Source organism: Dysidea avara, chromosome 12, assembly GCF_963678975.1.
Source record: "Dysidea avara chromosome 12, odDysAvar1.4, whole genome shotgun sequence".
In the NCBI taxonomy this organism is placed as follows: Eukaryota; Metazoa; Porifera; class Demospongiae; order Dictyoceratida; family Dysideidae; genus Dysidea; species Dysidea avara.
Genome location: NC_089283.1, coordinates 10627820 through 10643854, shown reverse-complemented (window position 1 = coordinate 10643854; position 16035 = coordinate 10627820). Strand labels below are relative to the sequence as shown.

General features: G+C 38.9%; 1 protein-coding gene across 12 annotated transcripts in view; it reads right to left on the bottom strand.

Moving 5' to 3' along the window:
- LOC136240801 (matrilin-2-like) overlaps positions 1 to 16035 on the bottom strand; it is a 36073-nt gene extending 20038 nt beyond the window's left edge. For 4 of the 12 annotated variants that reach the window (XM_066031849.1, XM_066031856.1, XM_066031860.1 and 1 more), the window contains exons 1-6: positions 15855 to 15927; positions 12827 to 14701; positions 12084 to 12223; positions 4470 to 4564; positions 3844 to 3929; positions 132 to 308 (exon numbers count right to left, since the gene is read on the bottom strand). In XM_066031849.1, the coding sequence (XP_065887921.1) occupies positions 132 to 308; positions 3844 to 3929; positions 4470 to 4564; positions 12084 to 12223; positions 12827 to 13070 (742 nt within the window). In that variant the 5' untranslated portion in view covers positions 13071 to 14701; positions 15855 to 15927. The other 8 variants (XM_066031855.1, XM_066031854.1, XM_066031851.1 and 5 more) reach the window with 8 other exon arrangements.

Below are 16035 nucleotides of genomic sequence, written 5' to 3'. Positions count from 1 at the left end.
AGTATGTGAATTTGATACAAGTACCAAAGAGAAGGCCTACTTACCAACTTGTGCATGTTATATTAGATATAAATGTAACAATTCCAGCTATGTACAAATTCTTATGCTACAACATTATACTAGATACATACCACAGTCCTTTTTCATTACACACTTATTATTTTCTTCATCAAGGACTGTTCCATTAGGGCACTGACAGCCAACAATACACTCTGCTGTACAAGACTTAGGTTCAGGATTTTCACAAGTTGGTGGACAAGCTGTTACACAGGTCTCAACACATTCTTGACCATCAATCACACATCTTGCTACAATACATAAAAGCAAAGCATAAAAATGTTGCACATACGTAGTTATTAATATGAGTAGAATAATAGTTCATTTTTTCTCAACCCCATGCACTCCTCAGCTTGTTATCTATTAGTAAGTGACCAATAGTCAGACTTGTAAGCTAGGTGCTAATTACAAAAGGTACCTATCTGCATAATATAGTCTGTAAAAACTGGTCTTATCGTCTATTTAAAAGTATCAAGAAATGCCAGTTTTAAGTATTCAGTGTGTTGTGTAGCTCACCAATGGATGAAGCTATGTGTACCAAATTTTCACATGTTTTATACAAATTCCTTACCTTTCAGAACATCCACTGTACAAGTAGCCACAGCTTAGTTTCCTGTTATTTTAAAACTGGAATTGTCTATCAAGCAAGCTCCAAAAGGGGTGGGAGGTGGGGGCTGGAGGACAGCAAAGGGCTATTTATAAAATTAAAAAAATTAAATAGGAAAGTGGTGTAGGGATGAAATAGGTCAAATTATGAGCCATTCAGGACGTCTCAAAACTTGCTAAAATGAAAGGACATTTACAGAACAGATCTTTATTTAACACCACAGAGCTGTACAGCCACATACAGTCACTCCCAGGCTGACCAGAACTCCATTATGGCCCCAGACTGCTCATAAACGTTGTCACTGTGCTTGGGAAAAGCAGCCAGTAAAAGCATACCACTCAAGTCTAGCTGATTATGTTATTGTAATTAGAGCTTTACAGTGACCAGCACTGATAAGTTTGTTCATGTAGCTTTGCGTTATTGGTGAAAATCAAATCTGCTGTCATGGGCGTTTTCCCAGATCCAGTCACATATAGTCCACTAACTAATCTTTACGCTCCATGCATTCTATACAACTATAATTACGTGACAGCATATCAAGGGTTATCTTTCACTCCTGTGTTTCATCTACCATATATACACTTTCATATTTTCTTTTGATGTATGCATTCTTATAAAGTATCTTCACATCCATTTTACTCAATAACAATGGAATATCTAAGGGTAGGCCTATGCCCTACCAAAGAATTTTGGTATATGAGATACTCCAATAGAGCAGTCAATCACTCTAATAAAGCAGTCACTCTATTCGGAGAAGCGGTGTAGCAATTTATGAGTTATAAATAGGTACTTTATCAGTGATAGTTGGTGGAAGGCTGCCATTGTGTGCAGACAGTTACCTTTTGTTCTTGGCCCTACCAAACCAGAGAGTGATTTGATTTATTGTTTATCCTCTAGGTATTCGGAATAAGCCGTTTTACTTACCAGAGCAACTAAGTACATATACAACACACAGAGCAAAGCACAAACAATATACAAAAACAAAAAAAGTACAATATAACTACTCAACACATAAATACAAGCAGGACACATAGCTACAAATTCAACACTCATAATTACTTAGCTAAGTATAGAGTCTAGATATGCCACTGCTCAATAAATATATCACGAACCACAGTAGTGGAGATTGCCTATGTTCTTGCAAGTGGAACACTCACTTAAACACCACCATAGAAAGCTCCCTATAGGCATAGAAAATGGGGGAGGCGGACCATGGGTCCCAAATATTACTCAACTGTCATCTTACAAGTACCATCAACATTTCAGGCATGAGGAGCTTCCTATACCCTAACCACAAAAGAAGCCTCAGAAAAGTTAATTTGGAAGAGGCCATATAGATCCACTAGTAAATATGAAGTCAAAGGAAACATAAAAGTATTTTGTAAAATATAACAGTTTGTTCATCTTATTATTTTGTCCACAGTCCTACAATAAAAATCTGAGCAATTTTTGGGCATAGCCTTCCTTCCTACATCGTTATTCATGTTCATGAGCTATTTCTAAACATATACTGCAATGATAACATCCATTCTCCAAGCAAATTTGCTTCTTGTAGGTTCACTTTGCCATTGATCTGTAAAGTGAAGCCTCAAGGGAAACCCCTATGCATTAGTAAGTATCCAATCTATTAAATTAATGTGGTCATTTGGAAACCCCATATCATTAACTACCTGCACTTAATTGTGCTTAGTACTAAATATCAAGCACCACAGCACGTAAATGGATTTATGAAAACAATATAAAAATTAAACAATAAAATCAGGGAAATAGAGATTGCTGAAAAAAGAAACAAAAGAAAGTTAACAAGTCAGCATGTTAAACTGCTGCAGGACTACATGTCAAACGCCTTAATGCCTAACACTTGAAATTGTCACATACAAATCTCTATTTGGATTAAATGGATGTTGTAGAAACTAAGGGAAAACATAGTTTCCATGAATTAGGAGCATACAGATAAGGAGAATGTTTTTGCCATGAAATGTATACCACTTTTATTTATAGGCAAGGGCAGCTATGTAGCTACATCATATGTAGCAACAATTTCAGCATACTTTTCAAGCTTTACTAATTATCCATATGTATCACTATCAGTGGTATTTATCATATCCATTGAGTCTGAATAGAAAAATTGATAGCTGAGTGTGACGATTTCAAGTGTTAGACTTGAAATGTTCCATTGTCAGTTTAACATACAGATTCTTGTTTCTTTTTTTCCAAGTATCTCTGTTTCCCAAATTGTTAATATTATTTTTACAGTACCACACTGGTAGCTATATACATACATATATCTAAGCTTTATTAATTAACCCTTTAAGGACCAAAAATTGTGTGCATAGTCTACCCTGAAAGCCCACACGTTTTATGAATATTGCGCATTTAGTGTTTTAAAAAAATATAATAAGTTTATAGCATTGACAAAGTCCCTACAAATGCTCAATTGTATAACAAATTATACTAAAAGACTCGCCTGACAATAATAAACAACATTATCTAACTTACCAAAGTGTAGAATCAATGTCTTAAAAGCACTAAGGTGAGTTTCAAACACCTACACGCGACCGATTTCTTTGTGACACAATCAATAAAAACAGTCCGCCATTTTATTTTTGTAATACCGCATCACGTGATCTTGTATATCAAATTATTCGCCTCTAAATAGTGAGCACTCTGAGCTTTATTTGAAGCTAATACGATGAACACAGCCAAAGTTATGGAGCGATTTCTACAAGGTTAGTTTTATTGTTGTGTAAATATTAAATGTTTGTACTTTGTTAGGAATTTTACACAGGCTTAGTTTTGCGTGATAAGTTGGCCTTATATATCAAAAGAATCGCCTATGAATGGTGAATACAATGGCCCCTGTTTCGATCTAATAGCTTCATTTGTTGCGGAGTTATAGCTCTTTGTTTACTGCCAATAATCTTGGACGTAATATTACGGCGCTGGTCTTTCGAGCAATACCTACTTTGAACGTAATATTACGGCAGCGGTCCTTAAAGGGTTAACAAGCAAATGGTATGTCTATGTTATAAAGTGAAGTCGTACAAACACAGCATCGCATCATTTCACTTTATAACAGTAATGCTAGATTATAAGAAATATATCTTAAGCTCATGTTTCTACATTGATGTCTGCATTTATGTTGCACATAACATTTAACAGTCTGTAGTAATCCAAACCTTCATATATTGGAGGGGTTCTTTCATTGGCCCAAAATCTACTTTGACCTTTTTTGCGTTTTGCGTGAACATCCACAAATGTGTACCTACAAAGGAGAAAAAATGCATGCACATATATAGCTACAAAGCATCAAGTATAGTCAGTAGACTTTGAAGATGACCTGATAAATCAGAGTACCCAACTGTTAAGAGTGTGTAATTGGGTATACCTACAATAATTTAGCTTGCATATTATATATCATACACAAACTGACTAGCCATAGTTACTCTATGCCATTAACATGACCCACAAGAGATACTGGAATGACCAAAATTATTACTCCTAATAACAAAGCTGTCAACAACATTATCATAACAATCAACAACAAACTAATGGCTTCACACACAAACGTTTGTAATTCCACTATAATAATTATACCATAATGATAGAATGAATAACGAGCTAACTAGACTAGTTAAAACATGTGCTGAGGAATAAATGTGCAGAATGTGTGAGATGAACCTATACACATGTACAGTTGGGGTACTTGTTGCCAGTTTAATGTCAAATAAATTTCTTAACATTAGAATATTATATTTAAAAGCCACTGATTTCTTTACATATACACACTAAAAATAGTTCATACCTAAACATGACACAATTTGTTGTGCCACAAGGTGGTGCTGTCCACCCAATCTGAACACTTTCTTTATCTTCTCTATCATTGTGAGTAGCTACACTCTAAATACAGAATTGGATTATTTCACAAATTTGCCATAGTTCACAAATTATAGCATACATATATATATATATATATATATATATACACCACTCTGCGTGGGCAGTTCAAAGGCACCGCCAGTGGCATAATTTGTATATTGCACTGCTGCAGACCGCAGCGAGTGCATTATAACTTATAACGCACTGGTTGCGGTTTTGTAGACCGCAACTAGTGCATTATAAGTTATAATGCACCGACCGCAGTGCAATATACAGATATTGCACTGGCTGCAGTTTTGTGCAGCATAGCACAAGTGCCGGTGGCCAAGACCACTACGATACCAATAGGTGGAAAGACACTTCACAGATCACTCGAATTCTTTTATAGCCTGACATGTAAAGGTCGATTGTGGGCCATAACGTCACCAATATGTATAATGTTTACAAGCAGCCAATGGCGATCAAAAAAGCCAACGCGGGTGGCCACAACCCTAGTCTACATATACGACAATGACTCAGTAAAACTATTATCTATATTATAAGAGTGAAAAGCCGTCTGTCCGTCTGTCTGTCTGCATTCCATTTGATGTCACGTATTGTACTCTCGAACCGCTGCACGTTTGGAAGCGTCTTTGGCGTCACGGAAGCGCTGGTTATTGAGCTCAACAATGACGCTTTCGAAAAGTTCGTGCGAGCTATCGTTAGTCGTCTAGGGGCCGTTGAAGGCAGGTGTGTAGACTAAAATTCGCTTGAATTCTTTCTATAAACTGCATGCAAACCGCAAGTAAACACCCATTTGTACAAGTCTTTATAAGACAAAAATATTGCTGTAACAATGTGGTGAAGTAGATAGGTTAATGGTTTAGGTGCCTGTCTTATGTGCGCGAGGTTGTGGGTTCGAGTCCAGCTGGTGTTAATGTTTTTTTTTTCGTTTTGGGCACCTTTTCAGTACACCTTTTTTCGCACTCTACTGCATGTGTTTTTGCCAACTGTACACACGTGATATTTCTAATTCAAATTCATTTGATGTGCTGTGTAAGCATGCCCGAGCATGCCGCCTAAGCGAAAACGATCGTCTACTTTTTGTGCGTTTCAAGCAAAGAGACGCAAGCAGAACCAAAGATTGGATCCAGAGAAGAGACGGGAAGAAGCAGAACGACAAATACTGCGCCGCCAGGAGGCTTCAACTGGAGCTACCACCTCATCCAGTGCTAGGTGTGAACTGGACTCACAACAGAGACGATGACAACGTGACGCAGAAGCCCATCGTGTGGCCCGCCAGGACGAAGAAAGAAGATCACAGGAATGGATCCACGATGCAGCTGCCCGTTGACTTGCGCGTGCGGACCCGGCCACCAGAGAAGAACAGCAGCGTAATACAGCTGCCCGTCGACTTGCGCGTGCGGACCCGGCCACCAGAGAAGAAGAACAGCAGCGTGAAACAGCTGCCCGTCGACTTGCGCGTGAAGACCCAGTAACAAGGAGGGAGGAGCAACAACAAGATACAGCTTCCCATCAACAAGCTCGAGCTGATCCACTCTACAGAGCTCTGGAGCAGCAGGCTAACACAGCACGCAGACAACAGGTACGTGCAAGCACACACCCAAGCCTTAGGGGGCTTAACTATCAGCCACACAACTTCTTCAACATTACAGATGTAGGCACACTTAGTATAGAATGCACACACTGCGGCGCATTAAAATTTCCCCAGGAGACCGAATCCCTTTGTTGCTTGAAGGGTAATGTCCAGTTAGAGGCATTTCCACAGCCCCAGTCATTCTTGAGACACCTGTATGAAGGTACAAACACAGCAGGTAAACATTTTCTAGCTAGCATACGTAAGTATAATAGCGCATTTCAAATGACAAGCTTTGGCTGTAACGAGATAACTATGGCTGGCTTCAATCCTTCTTTTAGAGTACAGGGTCAAGTCTATCATCGTATAGGTAGTTTAGTTCCATCAACAGGTGAGTCTCCTAAATTTTCCCAAATTTATTTTATCGACAACCAGCAAACTGAAGTAGCTACAAGATGTGGGATAGTTGATGGGTTAAGGCTTGACATAGTTAGGGGTATTACTGAGCTTTTGCATGACGATAATCACTATGTTCAACTTATTAAGGTAGCTAAAGAAATATTTGAGCAGCATGATGAGCCAGCAAATATTAGGGTAGTGATTAATGAGAACAAACGGCCTGTAGGAGAGCATGCTAGGAGGTACAATGGCCCGATGTGTGACGAGGTAGGAGTGCTAATGCCTAATGATAATGTAAATAATAGGGACATAGTTTTGCACTATAGGGATGGGTCTTTGCAGCGCATTTCTGAACTTCATAGGGGGTATGATCCTTTACAGTATCCTTTACTATTTTCTTATGGCACCGATGGATGGCACATCAACCTGAAATTGGCTAATGGTAGGAAATTGACAGCCATGGTGTATTACCGTTACCACATCATGGTCAGGCAGCAAGTGCCTGTATTGCTTAAGGCTAAAAGGCTTTTCCAGCAATTCCTGGTTGACGCCTACTGTAAGATTGAAACTGAGCGCTTACAGTTTCTCAGGCGTGAGCAAAAGGCACTACATGCTGATTGCTACCAGGATTTGCGGGATGCAGTGGTAGATGGGGATGGTGACCCTAGGAATGTTGGTCGTAGGGTGATCCTACCGTCGTCATTTACTGGTGGACCACGCTACATGCATGAGCGTCAGCAGGATGCAATGACCTACGTTAGGAAGTATGGCCACCCCGACCTCTTTATCACCATGACCACCAATCCTAATTGGCCAGAGATTAGGAACAATCTACTACCAGGTCAAGAGCCTCTGGACCGTCCAGACTTAGTGGCCCGTGTGTTTAGGCTTAAGGTGAAGAAATTGTTAGAGATGCTCACAAAGGAGATGATTTTTGGGAAACCATGGGCTTGGCTCTACTCAACAGAATGGCAAAAGCGCGGTTTGCCACATTGCCATTTGCTGCAATGGCTTATTCCAGAGCACAAGATCACTCCAGATAAGATTGATGACGTCATCTGTGCTGAGATCCCTGATCCAATGGTTGATCCTGAGCTGCATCAGATCGTGATTTCCAACATGGTACATGGGCCCTGTGGGAGCATCAACCCTGACTCACCCTGCATGGAAGATGGCCGCTGCAGTAAGAGCTACCCAAAGCAGTTCAAGGCTGATACCCAACTACGTGCAGACAGTTACCCACTGTACAGGAGGAGGAGCCCTGAGGATGGTGGACAAGTGGCTACCATTAATACGAGGGTGATGGGGTCTCGCGTTACTCAAGAGATTGACAACAGGTGGATTGTGCCTTACAACAAACTTCTGCTTCGTTCTTTAAACTGTCACTGTAATGTCGAGCTTTGCGTGTCCATCAAATCCATCAAGTATGTACTGAAATACGTACACAAGGGTTGTGATCAGGCAACCTTTGCTCTGAGGTCTGATCAGGTGGATGAGATCTCAGACTTCCAGAATGCACACTACATCAGCAGCAGCGAGGCTGCCTGGAGAATACTGGAGTTCCCCATACATGAAAGGTTCCCTCCTGTTGAACAGCTTGCTGTTCACTTGGAGAATGGGCAACGAGTGTATTTCACTGAGGAGACTGCAAGAGAACAGGCTTCTGGTGACCCTCCGAAGACTACGTTGACAGAGTTCTTTGTCCTCTGTCAATCTGATGATTTCGCCAGGACTCTGTTGTATGAAGAAGTGCCTCAGTACTACACGTGGAGCAGGAAGACTTGGAACAGGAGAAAACAGGGAAAGGATGTCGCTGACCATCCTGGAGTTAAGGAGGCTCAGGTTATAGGCAGAGTCACACGTCAGGGAGAATGCTTCTACCTTCGATTGCTGCTTCATCATGTTAGGGGACCCCAGTCTTTTGCTGACTTGAGAACTGTTGAAGGTGACCTCTGTAGTTCCTTTAGGGATGCATGTTTGAGGTTAGGTCTTCTTGAGGATGATAATCAGTACCACTTGGCTATGGAAGAGGCATCAGTCAGCAACTCACCTGCAAGTCTTCGCACCCTGTTTGCAGTGATCCTTAATTGGTGTGAACCATCCAACCCTCTGGAGATTTACGAGAATCACAAGGAAGCAATGGCAGAGGACTTCTTGCACCAGCAACGTACTCAACATAGGGATGATGACTTGGAGTTCAATGATGACATCTTCAATGTGGCTCTCAATGACTTGCAGGAAAAAGTTATTTCCATGGGAGGTAGGGAACTGTCTGAGTATGGGCTACCCCAGCCTCAGGCAGTGGATAGCGATAGGCTTGCACGTGTGTACCGTAGGGAGATTGACTATAATCCTGAAGAGCAACAGGCATACGTAAATCGTAATGTTCCATTGCTTACTGCTGACCAGCAAGATGTCTATGACACCTTTTGCTCCATGATAGATAGAGACGAGGGAGGCATGTTATTCTTGGATGCCCCTAGTGGAACTGGCAAAACTTTCTTGATCAATCTTATTCTAGCTAAACTTAGGTCTGTAGGTGACATAGCATTAGCTACTGCTTCTAGCGGAATAGCTGCTACTCTCTTGACTGGAGGACGTACCTTGCATAGCACCTTTAAGATCCCTTTGGACTTGCATGCATCGGACATCCCCATGTGCAACATCAAGAAAGGAACTGCACTATGTAGGGTGATCATAGAGGCTAAAGCCATAGTAGTCGACGAAGCTCCCATGACCAACAGAGGTGCTTTTGAAGCTTTGGACCGTACCCTGAGGGATCTGACAGGGAATGATAATCCAATGGGAGGCAAGTGCATGCTACTGTGTGGTGACTTCAGGCAGATTCTACCTGTCATTCAAGGTGGCACTAGAGGTAACATTGTTGATGCTTGCCTCAAGCGATCTCATCTGTGGGACAGTGTGGTGGTTAAACAACTACACACTAACATGAGAGTGCACCTGTGTGGGGATGTGGCAGCTGGACAATTCGCTGAAGAACTATTGGCCATTGGAGATGGGAAGTTTCCTATTGACACTCTACCTGATGTTGTCCAGCTACCTGACACCATGGGAACCTTTGTGGATAGCAAGGAGGAACTGGTTTCCAGGGTGTATCCAGATTTGCTCTCTAACTTTAGCGACTTGGCTTGGCTTTCTGAACGCTGCATTCTTGCTCCTCTTAACAAGACCACTCATTCCATCAACATGACTCTGGTGGAGCAGTTACCTGGTGACTGCTGTGACTACAGGTCCTTGGACACCATACCTGATGAATCTCAGGCTGTTCACTTTCCAACAGAATTCTTGAACTCTTTAGAGGTATCTGGACTACCTCAGCATCTTAAAGTAGGCGCTCCTATTATTATTCTACGCTCTCTAGATCCTCCAAGGGTTACTAATGGCACTAGGTGTGTAGTTTCTAAACTGTCGGTTAACACAGTAGAGGCCAAGATTTCTCACGGTAGATATGCAGGACACGATATTATAATACCACGCATTCCTCTCATTCCGAGTAACTCGGTTTTGCCTTTTGAATTTAGACGGCTTCAATTTCCAATTGCATTTTGCTTTGCCATGACCATTAACAAAAGCCAGGGCCAAACTTTTAAGGCTGTAGGATTAGATTTGATGGACGAAAGCTTCACACACGGCATGCTTTATGTGGCATATCTAGGGTAGGTTCAGCAGATAGATTGACACTTTTAGTTAGAGGGGATTGCAAAACACGTAATGTAGTCTATAGTGAGGTTTTTAGATAGGCAAACACATGCACTTTAGTTAGGTTTGTCTGCTGCTACTGGTGCTTTGTGATATTGTGGATCAGCACCTGTGGATGGTGGTAAGGAAGGTATTATGGTAAAAAAATGTATCAGATGGTTGCTTTGTATATTTATGTATGTGTGAAACTATTTATCTTTTCTATTCTTTTGTCTTTATGCATATCCTGGATGGTTTGCTCGGAGGAGGGATGACTGCAGCTACACAGTGAAATGACACGGTCCCGTGGCAGACTGTTCTTTCACAACGTGGGGCACGTTGTGAAAATGGGAGCTATTTATAGACTTTGCAGCAATGATTTGAACTCTTTCTACACATGCATACAAAGCAGAGTGGAGCATTTTTCGCTTTTTCCTGTGCAGCAAAACAAAAGAAAAGGCTGGCAGGTTTTTTCCATGAACTGTCTTGGGCTGGATGACTAAAAATTTTTTGTTTTTCATTTATTATTATTTCTTGCTAGCCCCCACTCTGTGCCCATGCTGTTATATTTTATAAAGCCGTTATATTTTGTCATAACAGAATCGTTGTAGTGCAGATTACAGTAATTCATGGTATGTTTGGTTGATGGTAGAATTTGAGCAACTTAAGTCACAAAATATTCCAATAAGAGTGCACTTCTCCAAAATTATTGCATTCATGCAATCCTTACACCACATTGTTTCCTTAGTCTTTTATAAAGTATCTATAATAGTATATTACCAACTGTAATTTCATTTAATTTCCATGTCATTGTACATACTGCCCTGCACGATAGGGCAGGTACTGCAGCTAGTATTCTAAATAATACTAACCTTTACGTTTGATTGTGGTAACCAGTTTTGTCATGCCACCAGATTCGAGTTTAGCCAGTGTGAATAGCAAGAATTAGACTAGTATCGTTTAGTAGTTAGGTTTTGTTTACTTAAACCGTCTATTTAGCTGCTTTTTTTTGCTCGAGAGAATCACTATGACGATTAATCTGGCGCTTAGCCTATATGGCAATTGAGTGATTACGCTGGCATGCTAAGCTCTACATGATGAGAGTCGAACAGCGAATGCAGGTTAGTGAAATAACCCATAGCGTACTAGCTTTCAATATCTCAGGTGGCTGCAGTACTGCAGGGGGAACGTCATCGCAACGTCCGGCTTTGATAGTGCTCATATAAATATATTATTTAGTTCTTGCTAAGGTATGAATCATCACTGTAAACCGGAATGAGATTAAAATGCATGTATGATCCCATAAATTGACAAGACCAGTAGCCAATAGATTATTACTACATTGTGTACAAAAGTAGGCTAATGCTGCATTCTCAATAATGCTGTTAGGTTATGGCCACTTGTGGTGGTAAGCAAACCATCCACAAGTTAAAATTTTATTACTGTACATACTACATACAACACAATATTGTGACGAAAGGAAAAGTTGATGAATCCATGCTTCATAGCTTTGAGTAATTATATGTCACAAAATTTTAAATCTTAAGAGGCACTCATTGACATTTGATGAATTTAGCTGATTCATTATCCCTTTAAATTTCTTGTGGTACAGTATGGCAATTCTGTTCAGCTGTAGAAAAGTGGCAAAGTGATTCATCCAAGCAACTGACATTAACACATGAACTTGACCATAACTATGCGCATAATGGCCAGACAACATTTAATTATTCAGAGCACTGTTCATTGTTCAGTCATTGGTGTACTCTAGCCTAAATGATACTCTCATCTCTAGCAAAATAATTTACTACTCTCAAATATTAGCAGTGCAAAAATAACTATGGTATGAAATCCCATTAATATACTTACACCACCACACTGTAGCTTATATTGAGAATCTTCATCAGTAGGTTCAATGAAAGTTCCAACTGAAGAATTATCTCCACAACGTATAGCTTGAATAATAAACCCTCTAAAATCAGAATCCACTTCGGTACCAATCAATTGAACTATACAAAATATGATGCAGTGCATTATGACATACAAATGTACTGAGTACAGTTATATTCACTACAAAAGGCCTAAATTTTGCTCAGTGGCAGTGCATAGTATAACTTATATTGCCCACCATATTTGTTTGTTTGGTTTAAATGTTTAAATGTCATATATAGGTATGTAAAGTTTACAAGTAGGTTTGTACATTATCTATTGAGTCTGTGCCTGTATCTTTGCTTATAATTGCATCAATTTGTACAGTACTGTATCTGTCAATGACCGATCACATGGTGCATATTTATTATGGGGAAATAATACTTAGTTGGTCATATATCATCTGCATGGCTGCAGACACTACTACGCTGTTGGTGTTTTGTAATAGAAAACTTGTACATCATTTAGCATATAAAGTATAAAGACTTTTTCCACTTTTGTCATGATCAATTTCACCTTTATACTGCATATATGATTTTGAAAGTTGAGTACAGGCAGCATATACAAGAAGAACTAGACCAAAGCACATTTATGCAGCAAAAATACCATCACTATTTACAACACAGCTGATTCACCCCAAGGAGGTGTGAACATGTAGTCAATATTGTATTATAATTGCTTACTATTATATTTTTTCCCAGGAATATATCCAGCTTCAGTATTTTCAGACACATTGACAACATATGGCAAAGGACCAACAGCTTGATTCGTATAATGTCGAGGTGTAAAATCTTGGCTTTTACAAATTCCCTTCGGTGCTCCATTGGGTCTAGCTTCAATTCGAAGAGAACTGACAATAATCACAGTCATTGTCACAGCAAATGTTTTCATCCTACAAAACAAAAAAATAACACAGTTTAAATGCATATACACTATAGATAATAAGCAAGGTTAATTGGACAATTATTAATTATATAATTTGTTGATTAATTGCACCATTACCTGTGCTTGTACATACTCTTTGTAAGATGTTTTGCACAGTAAACAATATAATACTAATATTAATAGTAACAAAGGACATATAAACTGTTGGCTATGGAAATGTTTACTAATAAAATTAAACCAGTAAGTATACAAAATGTCAACAATCTTATTCCAAAAGCCTTTTTATTTCATAACTTTAATTTAGCCATATTGTTATTCAACTAAACCAGTTAGCTATAGTATTTTTATCCTGATGTAAACATTCCTTTGAGAGCTACATACATAACAAAAATGTCACCTTTACTAGTCACAAGTGATTCCAAGCTATCACAAAATTGCTGAACACTGTCCACTACTATTGCCACGCAATACACACTGCACCAGGACTGAGGTTTTATAATAAAGGATCATGTGATGTAAATAACCACAAGTTGTGTATACATATGGTTTCAATATTTATCACCTCTGTGATTATGTAAATTTCCTCTGCTACAGTTTTACAGTATGAGATAGTATCCAAAACATTGTTCTCTGTAGTTTTACTACCTTATACATACTGCATGCCATTCAGATTCTGGAAATGCTTGTGGTCTGCCAAAAAGCAATTCTACAGTTGCAGTTCAGTAATATTGCCAAAAGCATAATTTTATAGTAGCATAATCCAGCCTATCTGTTATTTGGTGCTGGGATAAACACTGCACAGTGCATCCTATAGTAGGGTAATCATTAACTAGCAACTTTTTACGGAAATTATACCACAATAAGTAATGTGATAATAACATAACTATTTGCACCACAATATGGGATCCATGTTGGTTAATTTACTACATTAAAAGGGTAACTTGTTAATGTTGCTAATAGAACAGTGGTTTGGCAAGTAATTGTTCCACATGAAGTGTCTACAAATTTACTCATGCTACATAAACCACATCATGCATGGCTTGCTGGATTGAACTCACAAATAGCATGCAACATGTCTTTAATTTTGTAATGTGATATTATAGTAGTTGTTTATAAGGATGTGTGATTATTGTAAAAGAAATATGGCCAGCATAGTCAAGTTAGTACCTGAAATGCCAAGGGACAACATTATCTGTTTCTATTGCATACATGTACATAGCACCACTATAACTATAAAAGGAACCAATATTGCTTGTCTACTGTATCTCTGTTTGTACATAGCATGATGTCAGTATGATTATCTAAATGTGGCTATCAATTATTAATTATCTCTTTTATAATTATGTATGTGATTGTGTTTTTTGATTTTTCCATATCACACTTGAAATCGCTTTTAATAACTATAAATGAAGGAGTAACACTGCCTATAACAAACCAGTTATAAAGACATGAATGACAAAACTAGGCGATCACTTGCAGACTGACTTATATACACCCTTACATTCTCAGTGATACCGGATGTTTGTTTGGCACAAAAACCACTTCAATCTGTAATTACTCAAAAGTGCAAAGAAAGTCTTCATTATCACAATCTGAGTTAAACTGCCTGGTATCAACAATACTGATGGTGCCTCCTACACAAGGATTAATGGTGTATTTCAATATCCATTATCCTATAAAAGAAAAAATAAAACAGCTTAATTATTGTGATATTATATAATAATTTGGTATGCAATAATTACTGTGACATAGTAATAAACTAATGTTAAGTACAAAAACAAAATGCCAAGCTGCAATATTCATGACAACTCTAACAGCATGGCCATCAAATATATCACAAGGATGCACTACTTGAATACGCTATATCACAAGAGCAAGTGCGGGATTTGCTAGTGAGGTTTCTACTAGTATTGTGTCAGCAGTCCATAATTAGTATTTCTTATGGAGATTGTGGCTTTGTGTACATTACCATAGTCAATAGTAGCATCTTGACCACTGTTGAAGCAACTATGATAATAATATTTATACGTAGCTATGTAGCTAGTTAAACAAATGCCGGCATGGAGGTTGTCTACACAGAGGCAGATGCAAACTTTTTAAAAGGGGGTTCCTCTGGAACATAGCAATTGTAATTCAGTCTAGCTAGTTATACCTAGCAGTGATATTTTACAGCGAATATTAAACTACTCTCCAGCGACGTCTCACTGTTAAACAGCTGAGCAATGTCTCACTGTTAAATCTTACCATTTACACCTTTAGAAATTTGATTTGATTATTTGTTTAACCTCATGGTAGTCAGCAAAAGCCATAGAAATGCAACTGAAGTATTTATAGCTACTACTAGAATTAGTGGCAGATACAGGGGAATGTATGAAAAGTGCGCGCGCCCATTATTTATGTAAGCTTACGATTTGTACGAGTGATAAAATTACGAACGGTTATGCACAGTGTATCACATTGGGACCTTTTCTACTTCATATTTTTGTCTTTGAAATAACTAAAGATAGCATTACGGCGTTGAAGTGTATTAAGCGCCTCTAAAATAATTCTCGTTTTAGTGCTGTCATATGGCTGAGTCAACAACCCCAGCTGGACTATATATATAGCTAAGTGGGATCACAGTTATTGAAAACTTCCTGAACCTGAAATCCCCTCTGAAAATCCCTAGATCCGCCACTGCAGTGGCGTATCTACAGCAGGGCTTTGTAGGGCCTAGGCCCTGCTATTAAAACTTCCCTACTAAACTGAAGACTACGAAACCCACAATCACCCAGCTTTTCATGGGTCATTGCATTATCTAACAAGTAAAACTTATTCTATACTCACCAAATTATTAGTATTGAGCTGTCAAGAAGCCAATAATTACGACGATTCTAATTAACGCCCACCGATTAAGCACGTGATAAATTACCTGCTGTTGGTGATATTGATAAGGACGTGTCTTCCTAGTGTTCTTGTAATTTGTAATCATCATATTTATAGATCCTTGATTTCATCATGTATAACA